The following is a 17500-nucleotide window of genomic DNA, read 5'->3' on the forward strand; positions in this document are numbered from 1 at the left end:
TGATAATAATTGGAAGCTCCGCGGTAACGATGATTTATCAGGCGTTGTATCGGCGGGTTAGCGGCTGAGTGCCAGGGATGACAGCCCTAATGATGATGGATGCAGCGGAGGAGCCCGGCCTTCGGAACAAAGCTCCGGCCTTTGTGCAGACCGGCGTGCACGGGCACACTGATGATCCCTCCTCACATGACTGATGGGCAGTGACCTTGGGCATGACCCCTGACCTGCCCCCCCCAGCTGTCAGAGACATTCAGGGAGCAAGCGCGTGCACGCACGCGCGCGCGCGCGCGTGTGTGTGTGTGTGTGTGTGTGTGTGTGTGTGTGTGTGTGTGTGTGTGTGTGTGTGTGTCACAGTGAGTGGAGGTTTTAAACTGGTTCTGAGTCAAACATTCCCACCATTATTATCTCTCACCGTGTCCCTCTGTTTCTCCCTGTGTCTCTCAGGCATGAGCCATGAGCCAAAGTCACCATCGCTAGGCATGATCTCCACGGCGACGCGCACTACGGCGACGGTCAGCCCTCTCACCCCGTCGCCCCTCAACGGCTCCATCGTGCCCAATGGCAGCCCCGCGGCACAGTCTGCCCACTCCGGATTCGCCGCTGCCCTGCGCAAACTGGCCAAACAGGCTGAGGAACCTCGAGGTAAGGCCCCGCCCACCCCCTTCCCCTGGTGCTGTGGGGTTGCTCCCGGTCTGGAGGGAGCCCCATTGTCTGAGCGTTCCGTATGACTGTGGTCACTGTGGTCTAATAACGCCAGCTGTATTGGGGCATTAGGGCTAAAAACGGAGCGGAACTTATACTTCCGTGAACCGGATCGCTACACGGTGGCTTGTTTCTTATGGCTCGTCTGTAATTTACTGATTCTGATTATATTATCAGGGATAGAGGATAAGGCATTTCTGTGCATGCGTGCGTGTGGGTGGGTGTGTGTGTGGTGGGAGTTGGGCAGAGGGCTGTGTGAGGTATACAGGAAGTGCAGCTCTGAAGGCAGCCTCTGTTTGGCTCCAATCCACAAACACTCTCCGCCATCGTTTAACCTCGACTACAGACAGCTTCTGTTTTCATAAACACATGCATGCACGCACATGACGCACGCACGCACATACACACACACACACACAAAAAGATGTGTGCGTTGTCTTTTTGTATGCTAGCCAGAAAAAGGGTGCGTGATGAACGCTTGCGGATATGCACACGCTCTGGTGTGTGTGTGTGTGGGGGGGGGGGGGGGATGTCTTGAAGAGGCTTTCAGGATCACTGATGTACTGCGGCACCCCCCACCCCCCCACCCCTGGAACACTCTTCCTGAGGGCTTCACCATGACACAGCCCCCCACAGCTGGAGAGGGAGGGAGGCGCGCTGGCTCCGGCTCCCTGCTGAGTGCCGCGCAGGATGGCACTGCTGCGTCTGATGTGGGCCCGGAGGCTCCTGGGCCCTCGTCTGCGGTGCCACACGGGGCCGTTCGGCGCTGCAGATTACAGCCTTGTTTATATCCGTGGGAGAGGCACTTAAACTCCGCCACCCTTCTGTGATGTACAGCCCCTCCACCGACTCCACCTACAAGCTACAACCCAGTGCTACACCACTGCTCCAGCCAGCAGCCAGTCACCCCCGACACAGCACACTTCATCCGTCATTCTCTCTCTCTACCTCCCTCTCAAGCACTTCTTTTTCCTACTCTCCTTCTCACATGCTCCCTCTCTCTCTCTCTCCCTCTCTCCCTCTCTCTCTCCCTCTCTCTCTCTCTCTCTCCCTCTCTCCCTCTCTCTCTCACTGGCACTCAGTACTTTGATTTATCACCCCGTGAGGAGAGCACACAAGCACACAACTCCAATCTTTCACACACACACGCACACGCTGTCCCTGCCCTCTCACACACTCCTGCTGCACAATATACACTCTGTGTTCCAAAACAAAACCTGCACCTCCCTACACACGGGCTCTCCCTCCTCCCTCGCTTTGCCATGCTCTCTTTCTCTCTCTCTCTCTCTCCTTCCCTCCCTCCCTCTCTGTCGCTCTGTGGGCAGCTCATCATGTTCCTCTTTTTTGCTATTCTAGTCCAGTCTTTCCGTGGGTGGGTGGAGTGTAAAAACAGAGCTGAGGGGGAAGGCTGAGAAGCCTCACACTATGATTAACCCTCGGGCCCTCCATGGGTCAGGCGCGCCCCGCCGCCGGAGGACGGGCTGACTCACCGGCCCGACGGCCTCCCGGGAACACGGGGTGGAGCAGGGGCCATGGAGCGAGCGCATGCAGACCCCTGCTACAGGAGCCACTTCCTGACTAATGACAGGAAGTGCACAGGCCTGCTGACCAGCTTCATTCTCTATAGAAAGGTATTTATAGGTGGTTGGTAGAGGTGCAAGCATGCAAGCATACGTCTTTCTTTTACATAAACACACACACACACACACATATACACATTCACACACACACACACAGTTTACACACATGCAGGTAGCTTGGCCACACTGTGCCATGGGTGAATGTGCAGTGTCATCCTCATACACTCCTCCTGCCCATTTGCCCTCTGCATCATCCTCATACACTCCTCCTGCCCATTTGCCCTCTGCGTCATCCTCATACACTCCTCCTGCCCATTTGCCCTCTGCATCATCCTCATACACTCCTCCTGCCCATTTGCCCTCTGCATCATCCTCATACACTCCTCCTGCCCATTTGCCCTCTGCATCATCCTCATACACTCCTCCTGCCCATTTGCCCTCTGCGTCATCCTCATACACTCCTCCTGCCCATTTGCCCTCTGCGTCATCCTCATACACTCCTCCTGCCCATTTGCCCTCTGCGTCATCCTCATACACTCCTCCTGCCCATTTGCCCTCTGCGTCATCCTCATACACTCCTGCCCATTTGCCCTCTGCGTCATCCTCATACACTCCTCCTGTCCATTTGCCCTCTGCGTCATCCTCATACACTCCTGCCCATTTGCCCTCTGCGTCATCCTCAAACACTCCTGCCCATTTGCCCTCTGCGTCATCCTCATACACTCCTGCCCATTTGCCCTCTGCATCATCCTCATACTCAGTCCCACAGAGGTGTGAGGTCCTGGCGTGGTGGTCAGTGCCCAGCTCAGTGTCTGAAGGTGCAGTGAGTCACCCCACCGCAGAGCCTGGTGACACACAAACATTTCTGACTAACACACACTGAGGATGATGCGGCTGTGCTGACATTCTGGCGGCTGGTTAAAGCAAATCGCTACATTCCTCTGATTTTAACCCCAAAAAATCTGAATGTTTCCTGATAGTGATAGTGAACACTACAGTTCTGGGTCACTAAACGCCATCATACCCACAACAGTCACACACTTTCTTTACGTTCTGCAGTTGTCAGAAACATGTGAGATGTGAGAAGAAACATCTCTCAGAGATGGTGAGCTCTCTCACTTTTGCTCACTTGTTTGCTTGCTCTCTCTCTCTCTCTCCCTCTCTTTGTGTGTGTGTGTGTCTCTCTCTCTCTCTCTCTCTCTCGCTCTCTCCTGGGCTTAGGCTCTGCAGATATACTGTAAAGGTCTCTTCTTTTGTCTGGAAGGTGAAAGAGTGAGAAAGAGAGAGCACGGTTGAGAGGGATGAGAGAAGCCAGGGCAGCAGGGAGGAGTGAAAGGGAGGAGGGGAGGAGGGTGTGAGGATGAGAGGCAGTAGGGGGGCTAGCGGGCGGTTTGGGGCATTGCCTTAAGGGCAGCCCTGTTTTCATTTGGCCAGAACAGACATGCATAGAACAGCCAAGTCACACAGACCTCTCCATCTGGGCTAGCGAGAGGAGCCTTCAGAGAGGGAACACACACACACACGCACACGCGCATACTTTCTGTTTCATCCAACACACAGCCCAAAGGCACGAGTTAATGGTGACCCACTCACACACACAGGAACACACACAAGTACGCTGCAAAGACCAACACATACGCAGATAAAACGGATAAAAGATAGGCTCAGACACAGATTCAGACGAACAATCGGCCACTCTGCTCCTGACGTGAAAACACACAGTCACGTAGTCATACCTTCCAGCTGCTGTGTGTCTCACATGCACCCGCGCACACACACACACACACACACACACACACACACACACACACACACACACACTTCCTCCCTCTCAACATGGAGACCCCAAAAGACAAACACATGACTCCTATGTGTTTATGACGTGCACTTGTGCACACGTGCCACTTGTGTATGCCTGTATATGTACGTGTGTGTGTGTGTGTGTGTGTGTGTGTGTGTGTGTGTGTGTGTGTGTGTGTGTGAAAGATTCCGATTAGCCGGGCTTTGTTTGGTGCTGCCAGTACGTGGCCAGAGGCAGCATATGGAGACAGGCTCGTCGGAGCACTGCTATGCACACCAGGTGTGAAATGGCCTGTTTAATTAAGTGCTGATGTTGTCCTAATGCAGGCCGGGAGCTTGGAGGAGGAGACCACAAAGGGAGGGGAGACGGTAGAAACCGTGTGTGTGTGTGTGTGTGTGTGTGTGTGTGTGTCATGTTCAGCCTGGCCATGTAGACAGTGTAGAAGAGGGGCTAGGTTAATGGCAGAGCCCACAGAGAGCAGAGCTACACATTAATCAAGCCCGCACACACGCACACACTCCACTCCACTCTTGTTTTCTCTTTCTGTCTCTGCTAGTGCCTCTGTCCCCACACCCTGTTACCTTTCACTCTCTTTTCACACTAGCGCCTCTAGCGACCTCTCACAAAGGGAGGTGGGCTTCCCAGCCCGCCATTGTTTATGTATTGCATCACAGGAAGTGGAGAGGCCCTCGTCGCCGGTTATGAGCATTACTTCCTCCTCGAGCAGCTTGCATGCATCATGCCGCGCTGAATAGATTTGAATGCTATTAGCATATCATAAAATGACACCAGTTTGCGGAGGCTCAGATGGCGCGCGTGTCATCGAGGGGCCCCATCTGCCTGCGTGACAGTGGGCTAGGGGCACGGCCTCCAGGAATTCTGGGAGCATGACTAGCTGCTTAGCTCTGGGCGGCAGAAGCTTTGTTTGGGACTGTGGGTGTGGGCTTGGCTGTGGGTATGTGTAAGGGCTAGAGTTTAAATAGAAGACGAGCAAATGAAAACCCCACCAGGGAGAGCGTTTTCACGTACGTGCAGTACGTCTGCCAGTGTGTGTGTGTGTGGTGGAGCGCCCACAGGCCCCACTCACTACCTGCTTACATATGGGAGCTAAATAAATGAGCGCAGGCCTGCCTTAGTCAACGGGTGGGGCAGAGACTCGGAAGGATGTTGGGGTGAGAGGAGGGGAGAGAGGAGCAAGATCGGAGGGTAGATGGGTGGAGAAGGAGCCGTAGAGGAGGGGGAGCTCACACTTCACTCTCCCCTCGCCTGTTTCTGATCCTCTGCATTATTCGCGGTGTCCTGCCTAACTACAGAGGACGTAGAAACAGCAGCAGGTGATGGATGGGGGCGTGACAGGGGAAGAAAAGGGGCCTTCTGCTTAGAGATGGGAGAAGTCACTTCTCTGGGAGATGATCTCTCTCTCTCTCTCGCGCTCTCTCTCTCTCTCTCTCTCGCGCTCTCTCTCTCTCTCTCTCTCGCGCTCTCTCTCTCTCTCTCTCTCTCTCGCACTTTCTCTCTCTCTCTCTCTCTCTCGTCGGTAGTATCAGAAGCACCCTGAACTAAGCTGGGTTCTGTGTGTGTGTGTGTGTGTGTGTACACACACACACCAGACTGCTGAACAGTTAAAGAGAGATTTGGACTGGGAGTGTGTGTGCTCTCTGAAATGGACAGATGACCTGAGAAGATATCAGGGTGGTGTATCTGGTGAAAGGGGCAGACTTCTGGAGACGTACATCTGGTTCTTGACTGTCTAACTCATCTGCACGTGTGTGTGTGTGTGTGTGTGTGTGTGTGTGTGCTTTCGTACAGTGAAGCATGTTTCCCATGATCTTGTACTGAATTTCTATTCATGCATGTTAAATGCTCCCCCTCTTACCCCAGATGCATTATTTTTGTGTGTATGTGTTTCTCTAGGTCTGTTGCTTTTATACCCATTTTTCCTTGATGTTGTATTCTCTCTGAGTGTTCCTGTTGATGCACCTTTGTAACACGCTGTGCTCTGAGTGGGTACTCTGTGTTAACACACTGTGCTCTGAGTGGGTACTCTGTGTTAACACGCTGTGCTCTGAGTGGGTACTCTGTGTTAACACGCTGTGCTCTGAGTGGGTACTCTGTGTTAACACGCTGTGCTCTGAGTGGGTACTCTGTGTTAACACGCTGTGCTCTGAGTGGGTACTCTGTGTTAATACGCTGTGCTCTGAGTGGGTACTCTGTTAATACGCTGTGCTCTGAGTGGGTACTCTGTGTTAATACGCTGTGCTCTGAGTGGGTACTCTGTGTTAACATGCTGTGCTCTGTGTGGGTACTCTGTGTTAACACGCTGTGCTCTGTGTAGGTACTCTGTGTTAACACGCTGTGCTCTGAGTGGGTACTCTGTGTTAACACGCTGTGCTCTGAGTGGGTACTCTGTGTTAACACGCTGTGCTCTGAGTGGGTACTCTGTGTTAATACGCTGTGCTCTGAGTGGGTACTCTGTTAATACGCTGTGCTCTGAGTGGGTACTCTGTGTTAATACGCTGTGCTCTGAGTGGGTACTCTGTGTTAAAGCGCTGTGCTCTGAGTGGGTGCTCTGTGTTAATACGCTGTGCTCTGTGTAGGTACTCTGTGTTAACACGCTGTGCTCTGAGTGGGTACTCTGTGTTAACACGCTGTGCTCTGTGTAGGTACTCTGTGTTAACACGCTGTGCTCTGTGTAGGTACTCTGTGTTAACACGCTGTGCTCTGAGTGGGTACTCTGTGTTAACACGCTGTGCTCTGAGTGGGTACTCTGTGTTAACACGCTGTGCTCTGTGTAGGTACTCTGTGTTAACACGCTGTGCTCTGAGTGGGTACTCTGTGTTAACACGCTGTGCTCTGAGTGGGTACTCTGTGTTAATATGCTGTGCTCTGAGTGGGTACTCTGTGTTAACACGCTGTGCTCTGAGTGGGTACTCTGTGTTAACACGCTGTGCTCTGAGTGGGTACTCTGTGTTAACACGCTGTGCTCTGAGTGGGTACTCTGTGTTAACACGCTGTGCTCTGAGTGGGTACTGATTGCATTGCTGGAGTGGGCCAATCTAATGGCTGTTCATGTTGGTAGAAGGACACTAAAGAATATGATTCCTCTGCCTCCTCTCACTGTGTCACCCCCTCCCTCCCTTCTCTCCCTCCCCCTGGGCAGTGGCCTAGAGGCTCTCTCACCCACTGCCCACATCCGTCCCTGACCCTAGATCCCCCTCTCAAGAAGAATGATTTGACCTTTTGGATCACATCACACGCGCACCCCCCGTCAGCTCTTGTCGAAGTCCTCTGTACGTTAGGCTCGTACAACGTCAAGATGGTGCGACCCGCACGACCCGTGCGCCCCTGGAACTGCCCCCAGGTCAGGAGCATGGCGTCTGTGAAGCGTGGGCAGGTGCATTAAAGCCGGGCCGGTATGAGCGCCCGTTGGCCGCTCCGGACGAGCCGCTTGGCTGCCACAGGTTGAATCCGGCCCATGCATCATTAATGGCAGCTCTTAGTCCACAGTGCCTCTGTAATTACTCCGGCTGGCAGCTCGGCAAATGCCACATCTCCTTTGCTGCCTCCTCCCCCCCTCCTCCTCCTCCCGCTCCACTGACGGCAATGGGCTTTGTGTCCCCCTGCATCCCTCACTAAAAGCCTCCACCAGAAATGTCAGCTCTTAAAGGTCCTCGCTCAGATGGACTGCTGCAGAATGCATCAGAATAGCACCACTGGCATGTATTAGCTAACAAGAGGCTGTAATGTGTGTGTCTCTGTGTTACAGCAGCTCCCTCACCTGTCTAGATGCCGCTGTGTGTATGCATGTATCGGTAGCCACACTCACCTGAATAATAGCTCAGTTGGAATAGACCAGTCCGACCGAGGCCATTCGAAATATAGTTTCCATCTGATTGCACGAGGTGGATATTCCTTTAAATAATCCACTAAACAGAAGCATAACAGCCATGTGAACACCAGGATCCGACTACAGTTCCAGTCGGAAAGTTTACGTACATTCTGCGCATTTATCTTTGTGTCATAGCAGACGTTTACAAAATTCAGTGTGGCGGGAGCAGGAAAATTGGACAACTGAAGGACCGCGGGGTTCACACGTGGAAGTTACTAAGGTCAGTTAGCTACAAAGCTAAGAGCCAGAATGCTGAACGCAATTCCAAAAACAAACACCCCAACTTCAATCGCATGTAACACAGCTAGCTATGATGCTACTCTAGCTCTGACTGGAATCTCGGTGTCACGGTAGCATATATCGAGTGGTACTGTACACATGCACGTCATTTTGGACCGGATTACTTGTAGCGCATGTAAACAGATTTTCATCTGATTATCGAGTGTTCCTGTAAATATTTCAGTCTTTAATCTGTAATCGGAGTGAATTCCTGGGAAGAGCCTGAAACCTGCCGCCGGCTCCCCCGTTTTGTCTCCTCGGCCGTGTGGGCAGCCGACGTGGGCGTGACGCCTTTTGTCCGGGGCGCGATCGCCCGACGCGGGCGGCAGCGAAGGCGAGCGAAGACCCGCGAGCGGCGGGTACGGGCTCTCCGCGGGACGGCGTGGGCAGACGGAAAGGCGGGAGGACGGACAAGCGGCGCTGCCCGCCTGCCTACGCTGGGGGGGCGGGCAGTGTCTCGCTCAACCTGACCGACAGCGCTGCTACGGCTACATGCATGCTGGAAACACACACACACACACACACACACACACACACACCCACACACACACACACACACACACACACACACACACTCTCAATCTGGGTCACAGCATTTACTCTGTCACTCAGGACTCTACTAGTGCATTACTAATGGTGTGGGTGTGTGTGTGTGTGTAAAGTAGACAGAGAGCAGGTGCTGTGGGAATGACACTGCCGACACGCAGGCAGAACTGGCAGGCTCCGCGTTTAAAATTGGGAATAAGAGAACTTGGAGGAAAGGAAAAGAAGATGGAAACAGGGAAATGGAGAGAGAGAGAGCAGTAGCAGCGCATCTCTCGCAGGCCTGCCGCTCCTCCCCCGATCCCTGTCAGGATCTAATGGCTGCCCAGGGCTGGCCATCTGTGCCCTGTGTGTGTGTGGTAGCACAGCCTATTTAACCACTACTGCTCCCTGTCAGGGCCCAGGCTGCCTGCGGCCCTGCCCGACACCGCCCTCCGCCTGCACTGCGCATCCGTTACCACGGAAGCCAGAGGCGCGCGTGCTCACCGGCCTGCCGGAGCCGCGTGCCAGGCCCGCAGCGCCGCTCCCGCTCCTGCTCCCGGCTGTCTCGCTGCCAGCCCATGCGTGACGGAGCCGTTTGAGAGAAGGTGGTTTCCTGTGTGTGCTCCGTTACCCTGGCAGGCTGCAGCAGTCATGTGGCACTTAGAGAGATGGATATCAGCTCTGCTTTGAACCTTCCTGCCTGATCTGGCCAGGGCTTTGACTGACAGGAGGAGAACTCCAGTTACTAATCTGTTCTTTCCCCTCTCTCTCTCTCTCTCTCTCTCTCAGCAGGTTCGTCTATCAGCAGTGAGTCATCTCCAGTCTCCTCTCCAGCCACTAACCAGAGTTCTCCAGTGAGCACACCCAAGCGGGGTCCCCTGGGCCCGGTCATAGTGCCCCCTGGAGGCCACAGTGTGCCCAGCACCCCACCTGTGGTCACCATCGCCCCCACCAAAACCGTCAACGGTCTGTGGAGGAGTGAGGGCCGCCCCGTACGAGAGGTAATATGACACTCACTCTGTCGCTCTCACACACACACACACACACACACCACACACACACACATGTCCGTTCCCCCCCCCCCCCTTCAATCCCACTCTCTCTATTTAACTGTCTGTCTCTGTTGTTTTCTCTGTCTCTCTTGTTAAAGGTTATATGTTCAGGGTTTCAGCTGCTGTGTAGCGCGCTCACACACACACACACATATTTGCTAGGGGATTAGTGGCTTTAACAGCTGGCCTGTAACCCATGGCGGGGTGGAGTATATGTGACATATGTACGTGTGTGATCCAGCCTGTGCCCCCCCCCCCCCCCACCCCCACCATGAACAATGCCCACAGTGCACACAGTCACAGCTTCAACGGCAGCCAGCATCTGGGCCCTCTCCTCCACCGCTGCCCAGACCCCCGCAGTCAAGTGCGTCCATGCCCCAGTCGCTCCCCATCCCATCCGGCTCTCTCTCTCGCTCGTTCGCTCGCTCACTCGCTTTGATAAGGGATAAAGGATTATGGCCAGCCTCTAATCCTTCTTATCTGCACCCGATGGCTAATGGCGGCCTCCGCTGCACAGGCAGCGCTCGTTACCCGGGAGACGGGCTCGCTGGGCGTGAGAGCCGCGGCCATTGTCCTCTGCTTTGGTTGCGTTACTGCTCTTCGCCCTCTCTGACCGACTCCATTAGCCCCGTCTTCCAGGAGAGGTCAGAGGTCACAGAGGAGGAGGAGGAGGAGGAGGAGGAGGAAGTCGCTGTGGGGCTAGGCTGAAGTGCACAAACACACACCCACACAATGCCCAAAGCCTGGGCATTCAAACACACTCTGTCACATACAAATAACACACACAAACACACACCCACTCAGTGCTCAAAGCCTGGACATTTGAACACACTCTTGTCACATACAAATACAAACATACACACACACACGGTGCTCAAAGCTTGCACAGTCCACTAGTGAAAAGACTCCATTCATTCACACACAAACACTTCACTTCTTGTTTCTTGCTCACAGACTCTCACAGAGACAAACATTCCTTCCGTCAGACACACAAGCGCGCGCACACACACACACTAATCAGTCTCTGGTGATGGCCCTGGCATTTCTTGCAGTGCGACAGTTGGATGGGGGTGGGGGGGTGGTGTGGGCGTCTCTCCTGGCCTCACTGTGCACCCTGGAGCCTGGAGGGTCTCGCGCAGCAGGAGGGCTCAGCCAAGCCGAGGGCAGCGGGACAGAGCGAGAGCGACGCGAGTGTGCGGGCCCAGCCGCCCTCCATTCAGCCCTCGATACACGCCCGCGCCCTCGCTCCCACACACATCAATCGCGTCCCGAACAAAGGCGGCCCTGTCCGCTGTTCAGTCCTAATCAGTGCTGAGCGAGGGGTCAGTTCCCCCACCTCCACCCCTGGAGCTGTCAGGTCAATTAGTGCCTCTGCTGGCCCTCGGCTGTCCGGCAGCCCGGCCCCACGCCATGACCCAAGGGATCCAGCAGCGCCCGCACGGGGAGGGGAGGGGAGGGGAGAGGAGAGGAGAGGAGGCGGAGGTGCCGCTTGCCTCCAGACACCATTTTCTGCCGGTTGATATTCAGGGTCAGTCACCCCTTCAGTGACGTGGGATCTCTCACCCCTGATTTTGCGTGAATAGCTAGGGCCTAGGGTGTGTGCGTGTGTGTGCGTGTGTATTACATTCAACAGGTCCACCTGTGCTATGAGTTTGTGTATGTGTGTGAGGGTTATTTCAGCAGCCCCAACTGGCGTGTGTATCTGTGTGTGTTAGAGAGAGAGTGACACTGTGTTACTGTGTTGTTTTTCTCTTAATTAGAGGGTGTCGCTTTGCTGTAATTGCTTTTTAATTGGCAATTTGAATTTATCGCTCCATCCGAGTGACACGAATGAATGGCGCCCTGAAGCACAGGGATTCCCACCCTCTGCCCAGGGGGCAGGGGGGGAGCCAGGCCCTCGTGTGTGTGCGTGCCATCAGAACCTGTATTCTCCTAATATAGGAGAACCTTAGGAGAACCTTCTCAACCATAGGAGAACCTTCTGAAGAGCAGCAATCGTGTATTTCGTTAAGTTTTAGCGTTCCGAATCCTTCTCGTTGCGTAACTGGGCAGCGGGCGGAGCAGCTGTCCACGTTGGAACGTTGATGGTGCAATATAGCGGCTCGCGCCAGCGACTGAGCTCCTCCACGAGGGGGAGTCAGCCGTTCCAGTGGGGGTTGCCCGACTTCCCCTTGCCGGAGTTCCCGGCAGACAAAGGGCACAAAGGCAGTGCAGAGACAGGCAGCAGGCAGACCCCACACTCCTGCACTATGTACTGCTCTTTCATTTTTAATGTGGGCTGGCCCACCACACACCTGCCAGTCCTCTGGCACACACACACACACACACACCCACACGCGTGCACACACATACAGCACAGCACACAAACTCTTAATTCAGTGCAGTATATGTGAATGGCCAGCAGAGGGCTCAGAGGTCGAAGTGTAGGTGGACTAAGCGATCGTGAAAGCTAAAGTTAGATGAGAACATCGGTTTTTCAGCAGTACCGTGTACTGAGCAGCCTTCATGTCGTTTAAACATGCTACAAAAATAAGCAGTTGACTTTGAGTGCCTTAGGGACATTTGTGTCTTCAAATGTACTCGTAGACAAATGTACTTGCTAGGCGGTAGCGGATACGCAGTCACACAGAAAGCAGCGGACTGCAGACAGTCACCTCCCGGCAGACTCGACCACACCTTAATGAGGCAAATTAAAATGCAATCACAGCGTTGCCTACTATTAGCACCTACGGGCGGGTGGGGTTGATTGAAAGGGGAGCAGAGACACACCCACCCCTCCCTGCTGCTCTTTAAAATGGACATGCAGGGTTTAAAAACTAGCTCCCCACCCCCACCCCTGGTAGCTTTCAATGAAGATTACTGCAGCTCAGCGACTAACACTCACTTATGGGGGGAGGGCGTTAGAGGCCTGACTCCGCCCACCGCCACTCAACGGCTCTCGTCAAGGCCAGAGACGCAACAGCTCAGCAGTCCACAAATAACAGACAAAGCAGTGCAGCCAGTAGCCGGGGCGTGTGCACCTGCACACTGGATAACTGTGGAGGTGCCGGGGAGGGTGGGAGGTGGAGACCGGGCTCAGCGTGCGTTGCCGCTTGCTCCCCGTGAGCACGCGCCCCTCCTCCCACTCCCCTCGAGCACTTCCAAATCCATTAGTGGAGAGGAGCACTGCTGAGGGGCAGGAGGGGGATCAGGAGCTGCACACAGGGGCGGAACGTCGGCGGCGGAGGGATCGGCAGCCACGCTGCTAAGAGAGGCGCGTCAACAGCAGCGAGCAGAGGATGTGGGGCGGGCTCACGGCTGCTGCGGAGCGTTGATTCGGAATCGAATCATCCGCATGAGCCGCGCGGAGCGGAACGGGTCACTGGCCGAGACTTTCCTCCAGCGCAGCTGGCTGTGCGACACCCGGGTGGTCGCCAGCGGGGGCAGCAGGGGGCCGGCGTATGTCTGCTGGCAGGGAGCAGAAACTCTCTCTCCGCTCCATCAGTCCCTTCCTGTCTTCCTGTTGCCCTCTCTCCTGGCCACGGACACCCCTTGTCTTCTCCTTACTGTGTGTGTGTGTGTGTGTGTGTGTGTGTACACCTATGTATGGGGTGGGGGTGATTTGAAAACCAAATCCTGTCTTTACCGTTCTACTTGCTGTGAGCCCAATCTAGTCAGACAACCGTGTCATTTGCAGTATCTCCACAACAATATATAAAAAAAAAAACCCTCTCTCTCTCTCTCTCTCTCTCTCTCTCTCTCTCTCCTCTCTCTCTCTCTCTCTCTCTCTCTCTCTCTCTCTCTCCCACAGTCAGAGTCGGGCCCTCGTGGCATAAGCAGAGACCGGCTGGGGCCCGAGCCAGTTCCGGCTCAGGAGAAAGGGGGCCCCTCAGTTCCGACCCATCTAATCGGAAATCCGTACGCGTTCAGCCTGACCCCCGGATCAGTGATGCAGGACACGCGCTTCCAAGCCCTGAAGTGAGCACGGACGTCTCCTCCTGTCCTGTCCCCAATCACGCTCTCCTTATCCTTTCTGACTCAGACGCTCACCTTTCTCATTCCTGCGCACGTGTGTCCGATCCAAGTTTCATCTTCCGTCTTCGGTACTTTTAGTCAGCATCGCAGACGAAGGCGAGCTGTTCCACTGACGGCATTCTCTTCTCTGTGTGTGTGTGTGTGTGTGTGTGTGTGCACCTGGCAGCCTGCCCAGGCAGATGGCCCATGCAGTGCCCCCTGCTGGTATGCCGGAGGAATACCTGCGGGGTTTCCGGCCCTACGCCACGGCCGAGGAGCTGCGGGTGCCCTCGCTGCCCCTGGGCCTGGACCCGGCCACGGCCGCCGCCGCCGCCGCCTACTACCACCCCGGCTACCTGCCCCACCCCTCCTTCGCCCCCTACAGGTGACAGCACGCCAGCCCCTGCACCACTCACAATAGATGTTAATCCCCGAATGCAGTTTGATGAGTGTTATATAAGCTCATTCATTGCTGAGAGAGGAATCAATGCGAGTAACGCGCGCACACACACACACACACACCTGACTGAGGTCATTTCACAGGCAGAGGTCCAGTTTCATTAAGGTAGTAATGTGTCCATATGGAAACAGAGGGCAGGTTAATGAAGTCAAATCACACAGGGGCCTCTCTTCCTGCTCCCCCTCTCTCTCTCTCTCTCTCTCTCTCTCTCTTTCTCTCTCTCTCTCTTACAGAATGGACGACCCCTTCTGTCTTTCTGCTTTGAGGTCTCCATTTTATCCATTGCCAGGAGGGGGCGCTCTTCCCCCGCTGCACCCTTCTGCTGTGCCCCTCCACCTCCCAGGAGTGCGTTACCCTGGTGACCTTAGCCATGCTTCACTGTCCAGCCTGCAATCAGAGCGCCTGTCTGAAAGGTACAAGGCACACGCAAACACACACACACACACACACACACACACACACACACACACACACACACACACACGCAGTCTTAAACCTAAGACATACACAGGCTGTTATACGCACAAACATTTGTGTGTCAGTCGGTTAAAGCAGTCTCTTCCTCCTCTCTCTCTCTCTTCTCTCTCTCTCCCTCCCTCTCTCCCTCCCTCTCTCTCTCTCTCTCTCTCCCTCCCTCTCTCTCTCTCTCCCTCCCTCCCTCCCTCCCTCCCTCCCTCCCTCATGCTCTCTCTGCCCTCCCCCCCACGTTCCATCTTCACAGGCTCCAGATGGAGGACGAGCTCCGTCAGAGAGAGAGGGAGCGGGAGAGGGAGCGGGAGAGGGAGGCCGAGCGGGAGAAGGAGCGGGAGAGGGAGAGGGAGCGCGAGCGAGAGCGCGAGAGGGAGAGGGAGCGCGAGAGAGAGAAGGAACTGGAACGGGAACGCGAGAGGGAGCGGGAACGCGAGAGGGAGCGGGAGAGGGAGCGCGAGCGGGAGAGGGAGCTGGAGAGACAGAAGGAGAGGGCGGCGCGGGAGAAGGAGCTACAGGTGGCCAAGGCCATAGAGGGTCACTACCTGGCCGAGCTGCACGCGTTTCGGGGCCAAGCCGAGGAGCGGGTCAAGGCCGCCGAGAGACTCACCCCCAACAGGGCCGGTAAGAGCCACCGCCTCGGCTGGAGTTCCGACTGGAGCTCGGTTTGAGCGTTTAAGCGTTTGAGTGTTTTTGATTGTTCCTCCTGCCGCTTTTTCATCCTTCCCCCAGACAAAACCAAAGAGCCTGCCCTCGCTGCTCCCAAGCCAATCCAGGCAGGTCTTCACCCGTCCATAGGCTCCACCCACCATCCCGTGCCCACCCTGGTCTCCGCCCACGGCATATACCTCGGCCCCGGAGGGGCGGGGCCTGGCGCCCTCACGCCCGCCATGATGCTGCAGCGCACCAATGAAGAGGAGCGGTGGCTTGCCCGCCAGAGGAAGCTACGGCAAGAAAAAGAGGACAGGCAGTACCAGGTGTCGGAGTTCCGCCAGCAGGTGCTCGAGCAGCACCTGGACATGGGCCGCCCCGGGGAGGGGTCCGAGCTCCGAGCGGAGGGTCACAGGTACGCAGGCCGGCCTCCCTCCAGCAGAGCTCTGTGCGTCACCTCCTCTGAAGGGGAGGGACTCCTGAGCGCCTGCCGTGCTCCTCGGAGCGACACCGTTAGTCTGCGTCTCCTCTCGTCCCCCGCGGGGAGGCCCTTTTGAAGTACGCAGGCATCAGAGGGAGAGGGAACAGGAGAGAGGCAGAGTCTCGTTTTAAGTGCTTTAAGGAAGCGACTGAGTCAGTTTACGGGGAAGGCTCTGCTGTGCTCCCGCAGGAGTTGAGGACTGATTTCGCTGAGCGGGAGCCAGCAGTGACAGATTTTGAAGCAAAAAAACCAAAACAAAAACAAAAACAGCGCACGGCTCACTAATCGTTGTAGTCTCACATGGTGAGGCTTGGAGCTCAGCCCTGGGCCAGCAGAGAGCAGGTCGTCTGCCCCCGGAACGTCGGTTCCCCACCGGAGACCGTGTGGCTTGTTCGAAGCTGACCTTTCCAGCCCACGTAACAGGAGCCCATTGGCCTTCGCTTGTGTTGCATGGGAGAGGTCAGCTTTAATGCAAGCTTTGCAGCTGCGTGTGTGTGTGTGTGTGTGTGTGTGTGTGTGTGTGTGTACGTGATCCAGGCAGATAATTACAGTGCTCCTGTCATTTCTCACTGTAAGCCTGCAGATGTCTGATAGCCAGCTGTGACACAGGAAAGCACATACTGATCTGATTAGCTCATTTGAGGGTTAGAGAGAGATTTAATGAGTTGGTTTCTCCCTCTCCCTCTGTGTCACACACACACGCGCACGCACGCGTAAGCGCACAGACAGGGAATGAAATCAGCAGAATAACAGATAACAGTTTTCCTGTCTTCTGCTATCATGAACATCCTTGCCTTCTGTCTGTCTCCCTCTCTGTTCCTGTCTCTTGTCAGAAGAATAAATGTGTGGTCTTCTGTAGGCGACCGTGCCGTGGGAGGTCACCACACCTCTGAGGTTTACAGTGGAGCTCAGAAAATGCGCTCCGTGTGCGCTAAGCCCAGCATATCCCCTTCTCTAGCTACAAAAGCCCCAACTGCTAGCTCCTGCTCTCTCAACCTTACTCTGTGTGTGTGTGTGTGTGTGTGTGTGTGTGTGTGTGTGTGTGTGTGTGTGTGCACATGCATGTGTGATGGAGAAGAAAGCACAGAGCTGGTTTTTATGTTGATATTTTTCTATATTTTTCCTCCCTCCCTTCCAAACTCTCTCTCCTGCCTGCACAGGCCTGTTCCGAACCACCACGAGCCCGGCAGCAGAGAGCGAGATATCCACACCCACCTGGGAGCTCCGCCTCCTCTCATCTCCCCCAAACCCCAACACAAAGACCACGCCCCCCCTCCGCCCACCACCCTCTGGAACCCTGCATCCCTCATCGAGACCTCCTCTGAGTCGCGCCGGCCCCTGCACGAGCCCGCGGGCCTGGGCCACTACGACATGAGCCGGCTGCCGCCGGCCAAAGCCGAGCGCCACTACGGCGCGGAAAAGGCCGAGGACGGGCCCCGCCGGAAGGACGTCCCGGAGAAGTACCCCCCCGCCCGGCCCACGGCCTTCGCCGAGCCCGGCACCTTCCTGGCTGAGCTGGAGAAGTCCACCCAATCCTTCCTCAACCAGCAGAGGGCGACGCTGAGCCTGAGCAGCCAGTACGGCGACCTGAGCGGCGTCCTGAAGAGCGGCAGTGGCCA

The 17500-nt window shown here is 55.6% G+C and overlaps 1 protein-coding gene across 11 annotated transcripts in view; it reads left to right on the plus strand.

The window, feature by feature from the left end:
* gse1b (Gse1 coiled-coil protein b) overlaps positions 1-17500 on the plus strand; it is a 164712-nt gene that overhangs the window by 138773 nt on the left and 8439 nt on the right. For 10 of the 11 annotated variants that reach the window (XM_035525146.2, XM_035525144.2, XM_035525147.2 and 7 more), the window contains 8 exons: positions 445-642; positions 9566-9777; positions 13619-13785; positions 14009-14206; positions 14515-14694; positions 15003-15373; positions 15482-15815; positions 17042-17500. The exon at positions 17042-17500 is cut by the window's right edge and continues 134 nt beyond it. In XM_035525146.2, the coding sequence (XP_035381039.2) occupies positions 445-642; positions 9566-9777; positions 13619-13785; positions 14009-14206; positions 14515-14694; positions 15003-15373; positions 15482-15815; positions 17042-17500 (2119 nt within the window). The remainder of the gene's footprint in view (positions 1-444; positions 643-9565; positions 9778-13618; positions 13786-14008; positions 14207-14514; positions 14695-15002; positions 15374-15481; positions 15816-17041) is intronic. The other variant, XM_035525145.2, reaches the window with a different exon arrangement.

This window comes from Electrophorus electricus, chromosome 6 (genome assembly GCF_041902795.1).
Source record: "Electrophorus electricus isolate QZ-2024a chromosome 6, ASM4190279v1, whole genome shotgun sequence".
NCBI classification, from domain to species: domain Eukaryota; kingdom Metazoa; phylum Chordata; class Actinopteri; order Gymnotiformes; family Gymnotidae; genus Electrophorus; species Electrophorus electricus.